Source organism: Hoplias malabaricus, chromosome 4 (genome assembly GCF_029633855.1).
Source record: "Hoplias malabaricus isolate fHopMal1 chromosome 4, fHopMal1.hap1, whole genome shotgun sequence".
NCBI lineage: Eukaryota > Metazoa > Chordata > Actinopteri > Characiformes > Erythrinidae > Hoplias > Hoplias malabaricus.
Window position 1 is genome coordinate 52405379 of NC_089803.1, and position 16777 is coordinate 52422155.

The 16777-nt window shown below is 42.5% G+C and overlaps 1 protein-coding gene and 1 pseudogene across 1 annotated transcript; both read right to left on the reverse strand.

Moving 5' to 3' along the window:
• Nucleotides 1-16777, reverse strand: part of LOC136694731 (scavenger receptor cysteine-rich type 1 protein M130-like) — a 41212-nt pseudogene that overhangs the window by 3826 nt on the left and 20609 nt on the right.
• LOC136694041 (uncharacterized) lies at nt 13079-15512 on the reverse strand. Its single transcript, XM_066667386.1, has 2 exons — nt 15441-15512; nt 13079-14004 (listed from the first exon to the last, which is right to left on the reverse strand). Exons 1-2 carry the CDS (start codon nt 15510-15512, stop codon nt 13105-13107), a joined length of 972 nt encoding a protein of 323 aa, XP_066523483.1. The 3' UTR covers nt 13079-13104.

The following is a 16777-nucleotide window of genomic DNA, read 5'->3' on the forward strand; positions in this document are numbered from 1 at the left end:
TCACTCACCATTTTGGGTTAAGTCATTTCTTTTAGTGATGTGTCTGTGGTCAATCTCCTCATACACTGCCTCAGTCTGAGTCTTATGTCTCCTCTTAGAGAGCACTGTGAGACAGAGAAACATGGAGGCAGTTCATCAGAAGAGAAGACAGATGACGGGTTACAAGACTAATCTTGTTTAGAGAATGTAAAGGGACTGGAGATGATTACTACCTTTCCTGAGCACTCTGTTCTGATAAAACAGCACAAACAGAAGCACTAAGGACAGGAAGAGTATGACTCCCAGCACCAGAAGAGACACTGGATAGATGGACGGAACATCTGATAAAATATAGACTGTCCAGTTCTCTGTCTGACTTGCTGAAAATAACAACAATAATAAAAAACTTCATAAAACACTGCATCACATATTCAAGACTCATTCATATTAAAATCCTAATGGGTGAAAACAGTACCTGTTCTGTTGGTGAATGTTGTTGTGACTGCAGTGGTAGAAGGCACAGTTATATCTGTAAATATAGAGATCAAAATCATATAGTTGCTAAAGTTTAAATGTTACCTGTCAATTCTACTTTGCAATATAAACACAGTCATGTGAATTAGAAACACTGAGATATATTAAACTGTTTTGATGGATTCAGAATTTCCAGTCGCCTCCTCTGACCTTCACAGGTGACTCCAGCGTCCTGTCTGTGGGAGCAGTCAGTGTGGTTCTTCAGGGAATGAGGACAGTCCCTCAGGTGAATCTCATTCCCTCTACACTTCACTCTGTTCAGCCAGATAGTCCCTTTACCAGCTCCAAAGACAGCACTCCCATCAGCCCTCAGTGCCGGACCACAGCCCAGCTGTCTGCAGACCACCTGAGCGTCCCTCATGTCCCACAGATCATCACAGACTGTCCCCCACTGAGAGTTATGATACATCTCCAGTCTCCCAGAGCAGCTTCCCTCTCCTCCCCTCAGTCTGAGAGGCAGGTGCTCTATTCACACACAGAACACATGAGCTCAGAGTCAGTTTTACAGATAAAGTACACTGGCTGCTTAAGAAAACATATTTAAATAATTTAGACTAGTTTTTGGATTTATTTATTTATTGTATCATTTTGTGCTTCCCTTGTAACACAAGGTTGTCATGCCCTCGTCCTGTCTGGTCTGTTTTCTCAGCACATGGCTTTGTTTTGTTGTTCTAGTCCCGCCTTTGTTCCGCCTCCTTGTTCTTTACCCTCGTTATCCATTTAAGGTGTTTCTTGTTTGTTGTTGTATTTAAGCCCCCTTGTCTCACGTCCTCTTGTCGAACATTTCACCTCTGTTTCGTCGTGTTCCTAGTCAGGTCATGTCGTTCTGTTTCATTCTCGTTCTCCTTAGATTCCAGTTCCCAGTCTCGTTTTGCTTACTTTGTCTAGTGTTATTTAGTCTGTCTGTCTCTGCAGTTTCCCCGTGTCTAGTTTAGCCTGCTTGGCTCCCTGTTTGTTTTCCTTCTGTTAAAGCTTCTTTGTTTTGTTATATTTCGTTATTAAAGTTTGCTGTGTTTTAGCGAGTGCGTCCGCCTCCGTCAATCCAACCCTCAAGCCTAACAAAGATGAATAGGGTTTAATTTCTCTCATAAGAGAAATCTTCAGAAATTCTGCTGAACAGGCTACCACTCAGAAAGGACTAACTAGCTGTGTTAATAAAACCATGTCTTGGTTATTTATTTGTGTGTGTGCTGGTTTTGCATGGAATTCATACTTTCTGATCAAATTCTTTTCTGGGGCCAAGAACCCTTCACAGTATCAATTATAATGAAATTAATCAAAACCTCCAGAGTCAATTATATCAATTATAATTCAATTAATCAAATAAATAATTCTAACTGATTACTCTATAGTGTCATTATCAAACTCTTCAACAGTTTACATAAGAGTCCTGTCTGGCTTTCATAGACTGAAAGTAAAGGAAAGTGATGCTATTTTAGACCATGGTTTATATAAATACTTACTGCCTCTTACATATTTTTTTTCTAGAAGTATTTGACAAGACAGAGCACAGACAGTTATACAGTGACTGAATTCTTAATCAAGCTTTAAAAAGCACAGTGACAGTGCACTTCTGTAAACAAAAAGTCATTTATGTGTTTGAACTGATCTTACCTGAGCGCCGAGTTAGGTCTGGAGATCCACCTTGAATACTTTGTGTATTTTGAGCATCTGTAATAAGAAAATACATTAAATATTTCTCAGACATCAGTTTGTAAATTATACACCAAAATTATACACCATTCACTGTGAAATATTCCTGATGTTGTCAGTGAACATAAGCACCACAAACTGTAGAAAGAACAGACTACCTGAGCAGGTGATGTGAGCCACCTCATTGCTGTTAACACATTTGTTCTGTCCCCAGGGGGAAGATGGACAGTGCCACACAGTGGAGTCTTGTTTCCTACATTTCAGATTATCCACCCAGTTAGGAGCTGATCCCACTCTTGCTCTGCCCCAGGACTCACTGCCAGTTCTTCCACAGTTCAGCTCCTGACAGATCAAACTCACTGTTTCTTCATCCATCCCATTTACACACACATTCCCCCAGGTTCCATTGTAGTACACTTCCAGATTCCCCTCACAGCCCTCAGTGAGTCTGATCTCTTTATAGTCTGTTAAGGTTAATAACATTGAGATTTTTTAAATGTGTCTGATTGTTAGTGAAAGTTATATAATAATTATTACATGTCTATAGTATTCATTGACTATTAATTAACCAATATTGGTTGGTTAAGAATGGCAACTTCAGGCTTTACAGCGAATGTATTGAATGTCAAATACTAAGGAATGAAATATTCTACATTTGCAGAGTTCAGGAAACTTTACCTGAGCAAATAACCCCTACGTCCTCCTCGTGTCCACATTCATCCTCTTCACACAGCTGATATCTGCAGTTCCGCAGGGACGTCTCATTCCCCTCACACTGCACCTCATTCAGCCATATGGGTCCAGTTCCAGGTCCAAACCGGGCTGGTACCGGGGCACTGAGGGCCACTCCACACTGCAGCTGTCTGCACACCACCTGCGCATCCTCAATATCCCATAAGTCACCACAAACTGTCCCCCATGATCCACTGTGAAAAACCTCCAGCCTTCCTGCACAGTCTCCTCCAGAACCAACCAGTCTGATGGAGCTGTGGACTGAGTTACCTGCAAACACAAACACACACACACACACACACACATATATATATATATATATATATATATATATATATATAAATGACAGAAAGTTTTTAAGCTGAACTGTTAAAGGCTGATACAGTTATATTATTCCAGAACGAATCAGTCTGTTTAAGTTGTGGACCGAGTTAAAACAAAGACCACATGCACATGGTGTACAATTCTCAAAATACAGTGACACTGTAAGGTTGTGAGATGTTAGCCTGTGCTGTAGTGGTACGAGTGGATCAGACACAGCAGTGCAGAGTGAAATGGGCTAATGAACATGTAAATCAACAGAGTAATTGTAGAACTAAATCTAGAACCACCTAACCTTAGCTAAACTTAGTTATTGTCTGAGGTGTGTGTCCAGGTAACAATTTGCATTAAAAGTTTGCAGCTGCTGCAACACAGTTTCTGTAGGATCTGTACGGTTTATGTCATTTTTAAATGATTTCCCCCAAATTCTTTACCAAAACCTTTCTCATTTTGTGCAATATTAAAGCATTATTAATCTGTGGCTGACTTGTAGTTTAGTCAATTTCTGTTCTGTACAATAATATATCATGTATATTTTATGCTGTAAATTCCTGCTCTTAGTCAAAGAAGGTGTACTACAGGGGCACAGACACTAGTTCAGGAGCCCTTCTTATACAAAACACATGAAAATAGATATAACGTCATCCAGCATGTTAATTAAACAATTTCAAACATTCGCTCAAACTCTCTCTCCTTAGCTCCGCAAACCAAACCCTGCACTAACTAGCACCCCTCTAGAAAACATCCACGCGGAACCAGCACTAAAACTTGAACTACAACTAACATACTTATTAAATAGAATGTGTTTTGCTTTAATCTAATGTGAATTTGCTTTAAATACAAAAATATTAAATTATTGGTTATTAATATCGGTATCAGCTACTCCAATTATCGCATCAGCCCAAAAAAGTAACATTTCAGTGCATCCCTAGTAGACACCATTGGTGGTATGTATGTGGTAATACCGTGACCATATTGTAGCATTCTTTAATAGTGTAACCACAGTATACAGCACAGATAAGCACTATGTGGACACCAGCCCTAGAGCCTGATTAGAAATTACTTAAATGGCCATGATAAAATCACACACACTTATGTCATTATGTGAAACACATTTTGCTTAACACTGTCCTGTTCTTCAGAGAGGGCAGTATGTGAAACAGTGAGGATTAAAAATATAAAGGCTGCATTAGAGGGAGCTGCTAAAGACTCAAATACTTTGTGTAAAGGAGAAATATCCTACTAAAAAATATTTCACATTTCAAAATTTCTTAAATTGTATCAGAACTGGAAAGGAACATGCACATGTAGTGGAGTATGGACCGAATAAAGAAATGAGAGTTCTTAATAAAAACTCTCCACCCTAACAAGGATTTTTGTTTGCAACAGAATCCCACATTCCACAGAACTGCGTGTGTAAAAACGCTGCACTCTTCCCCCACACACAAAAATTCACCTAAAGTCTACATAAAAAGCGCCTGTCTAACGCCTCCAGATAACAAACTCAGTTTATGATGCTCTTAAGAAAAAGAAGAACAAACAAAGTGGTGAAAACCAGAGTTAAAAGGACTCTTTATGACGAGTGGCGCCTAAACGACGGAAATGTTATCTCAGGCCTACCAAACAGACGGCCCCAGATGGTAAAACTGACTGAACTCGGGTTGACCTCCCGGTAACTATCCGCACAGGACGAACAGCATGGACCAACAGCGACCCCAAGTGGACATTGGCGAAATCACGTCTCGCCTGAGGTTGCCGGGATACATAATGGTAATAATCAAATTCTGATAAATATGTGTACGCGATATATATGAATGTCACTCTTTGTGTCTTCAGATGAACATCTATCAACCAATGAAGTGATGTGTATTACTGTTTTCAATCATGAAAGTAAGTTTCTGTCTCTAACTAAGAAAACGAATTAATATCTTCTAACATGATATTGTAGTGGGACGTAATCATAACGTACCCAAGATACTTATATACGTAGATGTTTGATATTACTAATCTAGGACACATATTATGCTATACCACAAGTATGTGTAAGTAAATTTCTATGATATTCAATGGTGTGTAGCTCTCTCCCCCTTTTTCTCTCTCGTGAAGCAAGTCACGTGAGCCTCGGACCCCGGATCCAATCAAAGGAAGGACACCTCCCAATAGGGCGTGACCGCGCTCCCTTTGAAAAGAGAGTGTCAGCTCATTCTCACGCTCTTAACTTCCACTCTTACTTCTGAATTCTTCTTTTGAATCACTCTTACTGTCGGCTCTTACTTCGCTGATACTTCGCTCTTACTTCACGCGCTACCACACGCTCTATCTTACGCTATCTCTCTAAGTTTCAACCTCTCCAAGCGAGATGTTTTTCTCTTCTCCACGCCGACGAACAAAAGACTTTAAAAGGACCTCACTCAGCTCCCCAGGAGACGTCTTGAGTTAACCAGAGTGTGAAAGAAATTTACGAACACGTTGAGTGATTTTAATACTTTCTTTTCTTTTTAATTGTGTTTATGTTTTATCGCCCAATCTAAGTTTAATCTAACGACTGATCAAAGCAGGTGAACTTATTCGTGGCCAGAGTAAGAAACACCGCCGAGATAGAAGAAAGTCGTAGAATAAGTAAGCCTATTGAATCGATTTTCAGTTCTGGATCTGCAGGAACCAGCGAAGCTTTCATCTCTACGTCCACATAGTGGACCCTCCTACTCAGGACATTGAGCCAGAGGATCCTGCCGCCTGCGTCATTACGCTCCGAGTACGCCCGAGGTGACTCGACCAACGGGGAAATCACTCCACGCTGACCCAGCCTGGAAACTTCCGCGGGAGAACTGCGGAAGCAAGCGAGACGCCATCACTTCCAGGACCTCAAAGAGCCTCTGTACCCGACGAGTAGTTGAGAATCGATGAAAAAGTAAGATAAACCTACGCACTTCCAGAGCTGAAAATTGAATTAAGTCTCTTGATAAATTTATACGTTAATTAAACCTCAGTTAGCAACACATTAGTCACAAGCCATATCGCCTAGCTTATCTTCCAATTCAAATCGGATTCACCTGCGTTGATGCCGTGAGGTTTCAAGATTATGCTATGTTAAGTAAATATTCTTCTTCTTTTTGTTAATAAATATTTCCATTATTTGAAATCACAGTGTGTGGAGTCTGTTCATTAGAAGTCTGAAGATCGTGAAGAACTCACTTAGCTTGGCTATCATTCATTCTCAAACTAATTATTAACGTTTTAATTACTTAAGTCAATTATAAAATTTTAATTACTATCATTAGTCAATTATCAGTAATCATAAGAGTTTGAATAAGGTCAACGCTGAAAACACAATATATAAATATATATAAAAATGTATTTATATCACAGTGTATATACAATCTACACTACATATTATTTATTATTTTTGGCGCCCAACGTGGGTCCAGGAAAAAAAATTTTAATGAACAAACTTTAAGCACTGATAAATAATCTCAGCTTGGGTTTATGAAATGCTTTCCGCTGTTTATGTTGCTGAATAACGATTGAGATTCAAAGCTTGATGTGGGCAATTTCGTGTTGTGTATGTTACTGTTGAAAATCTGTTCTGTGGTATAAACTGTTGAAAAAATAAGCTTGGTCATTTTTGAAGTGCGTGGCTCTGCGCCATTTTGTATGCATTAAATTGAGGCCTTGGCACGTCCACTGCGCGGACTCCGCTTTAGGACATTGCTGTCAATTCGACCCTCCGCCGTGAATTCTGGCGAGAGACCACCGAACCGAATTTCTCAGTTTGTTTTAAAACTGGGTCTTAAGTCCTAAAACTTAAGTGCGTAATTGCAGGGAAACTACTTCATAACTAGCGTCTATTGAAGTGTGTCCTCCCGTGCTCCTCCTTGTGGTCAAGTGTGGTGCTACCCTTGACGTTTTTTTTTTTTTTTTTTTTTACCTTCAGTACCCTCTAGTGGAGAAACTTGCTATCGCAATTAAAATTGTTGATCAGTTCACACTGACAAGACCTGGTATTACAGCTCTAGTGGCTGTCTCTAAACTCTGCACATCTGAATAATTACGATCAAAGGCTTGGAAGCATAGTAAGCTGATACAGCTATAGCAGACAGTGTGCAGTAATTAGAGATTGACACTTTAACTTGATACCAGATCATAAACGCAGTTAAAAGAGAAAGTCTTTTAATCTCGCTATTCTTAATAACTCTTCAATTTGGAAAATTCTTTTACATTCATAATTCTTTAATTAGAAATTATATTTAGTTTAATAAATTTTACCTTAGACTTTTCTAAATTCTTTAATCCGAATCTTTTCTTTTTCGACAATTCTTTAATTAAAATTTTTTTCAATAATTTTAATTATTGAAAAAAAAAATTTTTCTTCCTTTGCTCACTTGCGTATAGCAACTTTCACTCTACACTCTACTACTAACAGACTTCCTTTAGAGATTCACAAGTGAGCTCCAACACCATACATACTAGCACGGACTCTTAGAGCACTCGGTACAGGTGAATTCGGTTTAGTTAGAAAGGGATTAACGGAATTAATCCTAACTAAATAGAAGTAAGTTACACCTCGCAACGCCCTGCTAGACCCAGAGCACTGCAACCCAGTGCCTGGCCCCCTCAACCTTTACCCTCTCCCTTTCCCTCAGACAAAGACCTAGATAAAATCGCGCGTAATATAACCCGCTTTGATCCCAAATCTGACAGTTCTAATGATAACTTTTCTTACCTAAAAGCTATTGATTTCTACCTCCAAAGGTTCCTCGGGATCGCAATAGATGACAGACTATATGTGATAAAACTGACCTCCAACTGAGACGTCAGTAACTTCATTGAACGTCAGACAGACTATGTAAAAGCGCGATATGATGTGCTGTGCCAAGCATTGGAGGAAGAATTCTCCAATCACCTGTCACAGACCAGACTGGCCGCTGCTTTGAACATAAAACAGCAACGCCAGGAATCCCCTCAACAATATTATAACCGACTCAGACAGGCGTATTTCGGACCTAGAAATGACTCCGGAATGGAGGAAGAGTTAAATTTCAAATCACTATTTATCCAAAACCTCCATCCCCACACCAGTCATCAGCTGGGAGTCTCGGCTTGCCCTCGCACCCTGTCCAGCAGACAGCTGCGTGATTTAGCACTCAGAGGTTTCCTAAAATCCCAATAAATTCCCAACAGACGGTCCGAAACACCCCAAGTCTTTAATGTCGACTCCAACTCCCCACATTTGGAGTTGGAGGGTGCCACCCAGGCCGATCTACCAAGATCCGCCCTGGACCCTTCCCCCACTCCGTGGGCCAGTGAGGGTCCAAAACCTCCTCAACCCTCACACCAATACAAGCGCTACCCTCCTCGCAGGCCAGACAGAAATCGCGACTATTACCCTGCAGAAAACTGCGGTGCGGGCCATGGAAAACCAGCACATCCCCATAAGGGATATGAGCGAACAGCTCAGAACCAGCTTTCTGATTCTAACAGAGAAAAGAAAGAGAAATACTGGTATCAAAATAAAGAAAATCACGCCAAAGACAAGCTTAAAGGCAAGGAATTCAGCTCTAAGGAGTTAGAGGACATCTGCCGAATGCTTGCAATGATTTGTAAAGAGAAAAAGAAAAAACCTGATGTTCTTTCTATCACTTCTGTGCGGTCTAACCCAGAGCCATCCTCTAACACCCCAGAAATGTTAGAGAGTTGTGTAGGAGAAGTGACAAGCGAAGCTCCGTCTTCTAGTGCACCGTGCAATCTCCTCGTGACCCAAACAAACACTGAAGACCAAATGATACAGGGGGGTGACTCACAAACACCCTCCAGTGTTGTTTTGGTTGTTCTGTTAGACGGTAAGGAAGGTTTAATGCCAAACGACCCTTCAGTCATTGAAGGCGACACACCCGTCCAACAATTCATGGGACACTTAACGGAGAAAGGGGTTGCACGCAAATTCTATTTGTCCACCATTGTGGAGAGAAGGCTAGTACATGAGGCTCTACTGGACACTGCATCAGATGTCACCCTCACGTCTTCCGCCTTATTCCACCAGGTTCGAGCCATTGCGCGGCGTGAAAATCACGAGATACAGCTCCAAAACTGTTCTCTTAAAATTCAGCCGTATTCACATGCAGGCCTCACAATCCAATCTATGGCACTAATACACTTAGCCATTGGACCAATGACTTTAGTGCATCCAGTTCATGTGTCTCCTCTCGAAACAATTCCCTTCCTCATCAGCAAAGATCTCCTTAATCGCTTCGAACCACTGATTGACTTCAGAAGGTCAAAGATCTGGGCACAAGTGCATGAGCCTTCGACCATCTGCACCCCACACCACCGGGAAGCTCAGTGTTGCCGTCTCGAAATCCGGCCTGAATCAATAGGAGACCCACCAAGTCAGATCCCTCACTTTGAGGAAGAGGAAACTGAGCCCATGGCGGCCACACCGGAGACTGCAGTCTCTTCCTGGCCCCCTAATGCCATGTTAGAACAACGGAACACATTCCTGTGCACTTTCAATAAGTCGTCCACAACAGACACTCCCGGCCTTCCCATCGTGAATGGTCTCACAATGCAGGACTATCATGTGGACAATGTAGTTCTGGCTCTGTGGACTGACAAGTCCGCCATAAGCCAAACCCTCTTTGACACCCTGTGCCTCACTCAACCAAATATTCTTTTGGTGAGCAGTCCTTGTCTCTTTCCTCTCGACCCGACATCAAAAGTAATGTCACCCACTGATGGAATTTGCGCTCTAACCATCCAGTGGAATAAAAGGGTACTCACCCATTATTTCTTGGTCGTCCCTAACTTGCCGCATGACGCTTACATTGGAAGTGACTTCTTGGTGCGCCTTGATGTCCACGTAGACACCCTCAATAGTGTGCTGTGGTCCTTGACTGATGTTTCAATGAAAACCTGGTCCTCAGATCCCAGCAACCTAGGCTCAGGACAAACTATTCCCGAGGTCTGTCAGGTCACTAATCAAGGTTCACTTGTGGTACCTGCGAACACCGCAAATGTACCCATCCGCTTGGTCATGCGACCTGGCCAACACTTAAGCCACGCGCATGCACTTTTCCAACCGTCACCTCAGTTCTTTGAACTAGCCCTCACCCTCGAAGCCACACCTTTGGTGGAAACACGAGCAAGATCCACCTACCTGTTCGTATGAAACGAAACCACTCAACCCTTGACAATCCCTCATTCATCTCCTTTGGGTTGGTTGGTCAGTACGAAATTCATCCAGAATCAAAGGTGTTCTATACTCATCCGACACAAGCTATTGCTCTCTTCTCAGCTCTGGACATGGGTAAAGACGCCATTTGCAGAATAGATCTTCCTGACGATGATCAAATGACGGTCATGGTTCTTTCTTTAGATTCATCCCCGGAATCCTCCTGGGAACCATCTCTTCTTCCCGAAGTGGGAGAAGACACTTCAAATTCACGCAATTCAAAAGAACTATCTGACTCCGAATTTCGTATCCAAGTCGAACAAGTTCTAAAGGAGGCCGATGCCCTCCGAGGCACCCTCATATATGTGGATGACATACTCATGCGTAACCACTCCCTACAGGCACATATTGACGAGACTGATCATGTTCTTGACCAGCTCACAACAGCAGGTGCGAAATAATCACTCTCCAAATGTCAGTGGTGCAGAACAAAGGTGAATTACGTCGGTCTGCTCGTAAGCACTGATGGTGTTGAACCACAAGTGAGTCGAGTGCAAGGGGTAACAAACCTCGCAGCACCCACCAATCTTAAGGAACTCCACAGTTTCTTAGGAGTATGCAACTACTCACGCCAGTTCATAGAAAACTATGCGGACCTAGCTCGTCCACTTTACGACCTACTATAAAAGGATACTCCATTCACCTGGGGCGAAGCCCAGGAACAAGCCATGCAGGCACTGAAATCGAAACTGTGCACAGCCCCATGCCTTGCCTACCCTGACAGTAGCAAAGAATTATACCTAGAAGTAGGGTTCTCTGACCACTGTCTCAGCTCCGGTCTGTGTCAATTACATGACTGAGACAAACGTATCATAGCCTACGCTAGTAAAACTATGCTGGCTGCTGAAAACAAATACAGTGACTGCGAAAAAGCACTACTAGCAACAGTGTGGGCAGTCAAACATTTCTCCAACTACCTAGGTGGTCAGAAGATGATTGTTGAAACTCATCATCAGCCAGTCACTTTCCTGAACAGCCAACGAATTCAAGAGGGTGTAGTAGCCAACGCTCGAGTAGCCTCCTGGCTAATGGCGCTCCAAAGCTTTAATTTGGAGGTACGTTATGCACAAAACTACAAGAGCCCCCTAGGCACAGGCCTTGCTTCCTGCAGGCGATGTGAAGGAGACATTCCTTCCCAAGTGCCACAAGCTCCAGAAACCCTCTTACCTACCGTGGCTAACCACCACTATTTCGATCCTAACACATGCAAAGACTTTGTCACTGCGTATGTAGATGGTTGTTCGTTCCGCCGAGAACACACCCTGATGGCAGGGGTGGGTATTATCGGAATAAACGGATGGCCTCACGAACCCCAGCCGTGTCGACTCCGACAGAGGGACACATTTCACAGCTGAGGTCATGCAGCAGCTCTGGCAACTTTTAGGAGTAAAAGCCAGCCTTCACATTAGCTACCATCCTCAAAGCTCAGGTCAGGTAGAGCGAGCCAACCGAACTGTTGTTAGCATACTGAAAAAGTACGTAGCAGCAAACCAACGAGACTGGGATGTCAAGCTACCCCTTGTACTGATGGCCATACGGGCGACCCCACACGATTCAGTCGGGGTCTCACCCTTTGAGTTGATGACAGGGAGACAGATGACTCTGCCTCTACATCTGTTATATCAGCCAGGTGAAGCTAGCATAGCAGTAGCCTACACCACTCATCAGTATATGGAGGATCTGCAGAAACACCTCCAAGCCACTTTCGCCTTTGCCCAGCAGAAACTGGAAAAAAGTGCAGAAGGTCGCAAAGCGTACTATGATCACAAAGCATCCCACGACGAACTCCAAATAGGGGACAAGGTATGGTACTACATCTTTGTCCAACCTGTTGGAAGGTCGCGAAAAACAGGGGGGAATCTGGCCCACAAATTCCTACCCCGATGGTCCGGTCCCTATAAGATCACAGACAAACTGTCCCCCGTTGTTTACAGGATCAAGATAAATATCAAATCAAATCAAATCAAATTTATTTATATAGCGCTTTTCACAACTGATGTTGTCACAAAGCAGCTTCACAGAATTCCAGTAAGACAAAGATTTGACATGAAATGTAAAAACAAATGTAAAACCCTCAAGTGAGCAAGCCAGGGGCGACAGTGGCAAAGAAAAACTCCCCCAGCTGAGGAAGAAACCTTGGGATGAACCAAGGCTCACAAGGGGTGACCCATCCTCCTCTGGTCAATCTACTGGTGATGATAGTTAGTAGTCCATGAGAACTTCAGTGAAGGGACAGCTTCAAGGCACTTGGTGGTTGCTGGAGCGTGGGCAGCTGGTCTGAAGCGTGGAGGAGGATCTCGACAGTCATCCATCAGTGTCCAGACAGACAGGTGGGCAGTTGTTTACTCGGAAAGACGTAAAGGGATGGAATTAGTTTTGAACTGTTTTGTGTTTGTAAAGTAGAAAATATGAGAATTTCCAGAGTGTGGCTAATGACTCCGGCAGATCTGACTATGACAGCTTTAACTGAAAGGAGAGAACCAGGAGGACACACAGACACGGGAGCATCCTGAAACACTGGCATCCCTCCGCTCCACTGTCAACAAACCTGAGTGATCGCGAGAAGTGGCGGGACGACAGCACCAGCATCTCAGTTTACTATAATTCCCTGTGTCCATGGACCCCCCGGATCTGCCGCCTTTATCTATGGGGGAGCATTAGCTACCAAAAGATAAACTAAACAAATGAGTTTTTAGCCTAGATTTGAAGATTGCGACTGTGTCTGAGTCCCGAACATTTTCTGGAAGATCATTCCAGAGTCTGGGGGCTTTATAAGAAAAGGCTCTTCCCCCAGCTGAGGCCTTCTGAATTCTGGGAACAATTAAAAATCCAGTATTCTGTGATCTGAGTGAACGTGGAGGCTCATAATAGGAAATTGTATCTTGAAGATATTCAGGAGCAAGCCCATGTAGAGCTTTATATGTTAATAACAAAATTTTGTAGTCAATGCGGAATTTAACAGGCAGCCAATGAAGTGATGATAAAACTGGGCTGATATGTTCAAATTTTCTAGTTTTAGTGAGGACCCTAGCTGCAGCATTTTGAACTAGTTGAAGTTTTCTTAAATTGCTGCTGGTGCATCCTGACAGTAGTGCGTTACAGTAGTCAAGCCTTGAAGTAATAAAGGCATGTACTAATGTTTCTGCGTCCTGAGGAGATAAGGCATTTCTAATCTTAGCGATATTGCGAAGATGTAAAAAAGCTGTCCTAGTGATACTACCTATGTGTTGATCAAATGATAAATCCGGGTCAATTATGACACCAAGATTTTTTGCTGCTGAACCAGGTTTAACTGGAAAATCAGCGAGATTTAAAATTAAATCTGATAATTTATTTCTTGCCACTTTTGGACCCAAAAGCAGGACCTCTGTTTTGTTGCTGTTTAGAAGGAGGAAGTTACGCAACATCCAGCCTTTCACGTCTTTTACACAGTCCTCTATTTTCTTTAATCTGTGTTTGTCATCGGGCTTGGCTGAAATATACAATTGTGTGTCGTCTGCGTAACAGTGAAAGTTAATGTCATGGTTTCTTATAACTGTGCCTAGCGGTAACATGTATAATGTAAATAATAATGGTCCTAAAATAGAGCCTTGTGGAATTCCAAATCTTACTTTAGAATAATTTGAATTTAGATTGTTTACTTTTACGAATTGATAACGTTACGTTAAGTAAGATTTGAACCATAATAGGGCTGTCCCTGTGATTCCAACCATGTTTTCTAACCTTTCTATGAGAATATTGTGGTCTATTGTATCGAAGGCTGCGCTTAGGTCAAGAAGCACCAACAGGGATACGTGGCCTTGATCAGAGGCAAGAAGAAGATCATTTGTTATCTTGACTAGAGCTGTCTCTGTACTATAATGTTGCCTGAATCCAGATTGGAATTTTTCATATATATGATTCTTATGTAGATATAAACTAAGTTGTTGGGCCACAGCTCTTTCTAAGATCTTGGACAGAAATGGCAAATTAGAAATAGGCCTGTAATTAGACAGTGTATTAGCATCAAGATTTGGTTTCTTGATCATAGGTTTAATAACTGCTAGTTTAAAAGCTTTGGGTACATGGCCCAGACTAAGGGATGAGTTTACTATAGTTAAAAGAGGATCAATAATAGCTGGTAGTACATCTTTGAGCAACTTTGTGGGAATTGCATCAAGTGTGCAAGTTGTACAGTTTGCGGAGGTGATAATCTTCTCTAGTTCTAATTGTGGGAGTGGGTAAAAGGTTTCAAGTCTTTCTTTTACAGTTATATTATGTTTTATATCATTCACATCGGGTGGCAGCCAGGATGGATTTGATCCTGTGGCTTGAGTTTGTTGTCTAATATTCTCAATTTTATTATTAAAAAAGTCCATAAAATCTTTACTGGTGAGAGTTGCTGGAATTAGTTGTTCAGAACCTGCTTGATTTTTTGTAATTCTAGAAAACACACTAAACAGTGCTCTCGGATTATTTTTATTATGGGAGATCAGCGAGGCCAGATATGCTGAGCGAGCTTTAGTGAGGGCATTTCTATACTCTATAAGGCTGTCCTTCCAGGCAGAATGGAACACTTCAAGCTTGGTTGATCGCCATTTCCGCTCTAGTTTTCGTAATGTTTGTATAAAGGTCAGGGCAGTACTGAACTCAAGTGGGTCCACCGCAACCAAATCAGACCACACACAACCCCCATGGGACTTGTAGGGGATACTAACGCTTGTGTTAGGTCATAAACAACAGAACCAAAGGCAGGAAGAGTGTTGGTTAACAAACAACTACAACCTTCTACTCACACCTTAGTTCTTCTATCCCTTTTTCCCCTTTCCTCTCACTCTTTAACAGGCAACAAGCTTCTAACCAGACTGAGGACACTCAGGGTGCAAGACCCTAGTCCCTCATCATCAATTATTGTAGAGTGTTTACCCTAGGAAATTTTTATCAAAAGGGGGGTATAGTGAAAATTTTTTATAACTTATCTAAAACGACTCACCGTTAATATCCTAAATCTAACCAAGAGCATCTCTCCCGGTAGGAGGGCCCCACTGCTCATTCTCCTGATCGTCAGCTCCCTAGGAACCGCCATGCTCCCTGAAGTGATTGAACCGGGTCCTGACTCAGGAATAATACTGAAAGACCAGCCGGGACTGCTAATCACTAATTGCCGCCTCCATACCCAGAGAGTATTCATATGGTTGAATCCCGCCGAAGCGTGTAGCAAAAACCTACCGATAACCACCTTGCAGACTGGCCGGAATGGAGTTAGATGGACTGAGGAAGCTATCAGCCATGCTGAAGCCGACGTAACTCATATGCTTCGCCAGCTACAAAAGTTTACCGTAACGCAATCAGAACTAAATGGTTTAAAAAAACGACCTAAACGCTTCATAGGCGGATTGCTAATGGCAGCTGCAACTGTGGGATCAGTACTGAGTCTCGGAATGTCCGCCGTCAATGTAGCCGCTGTCAAACGTCAAGTAGGGGAATTGCTCAATGCTCACAGTGTCGCTTTGAACAAAACGCTCCAGACGGTTAACTCTATGCTTTCAGTAGTGCAACTTGACCTTGCCCATATCCAGCTTGTGAATATGCTATTGTCTGATATGCTACAAGAAATCAGCTCCTCTGATAGCCTAGCCATGGGGAGAATTCCTCCCTACCTGGTGCCTCTATCCTTAGTACAGGAGATTTTGTCTACAGCAACTCGAGAAGTAGTTACTGATCTCCAGCCTATATCTTAGGTAGCGCCATCCCAATTTATGTTAATCCTCAAGGCCGAGAATTAGCATTCATCATTAACCTTCCCATAATGGCGCCTGAAAACATCTACCGTTTGAAAGATGTTGTCAACGTTGGCTTCTGGCAAGATTCTGCCTATGTTCGTGTAAAGACAACATCTCTTGTAGCATACCAAAACGATAACCCTGACCTATATCTGGTACCCAATTTGCTTATGTGCACACTCACTAAAGACATCCACTACTTGTGCCCTAGCAAACCTTTTATCCGTGACAGCGCAAACGGGATCTGTGGCCTTAAGCCTATGATGAGTAATACTCAATGTCCGGTAGTCATCACACCCCGACGTTTGGTAACTAGTACTCAAGCTGAGATTGTTGGAAACCGTTGGTTGGTTAACACCCCCTTTAGAGAGGCCCTACTAACCTATAATCAACATGACACCTCAGAAAGGGTACTCCTTCCTAGCCAAACTTTCTGGGTAGATGTCCCCGTAAACGCAATCCTACATGTAGGAGACCTGGCCCTGTATCACCTAAACCCTGACCAATATGAGAGTGACATAGAAATCTCAGAGTTCTTCTCCAAACACACCATCGAGCTAGATACTAA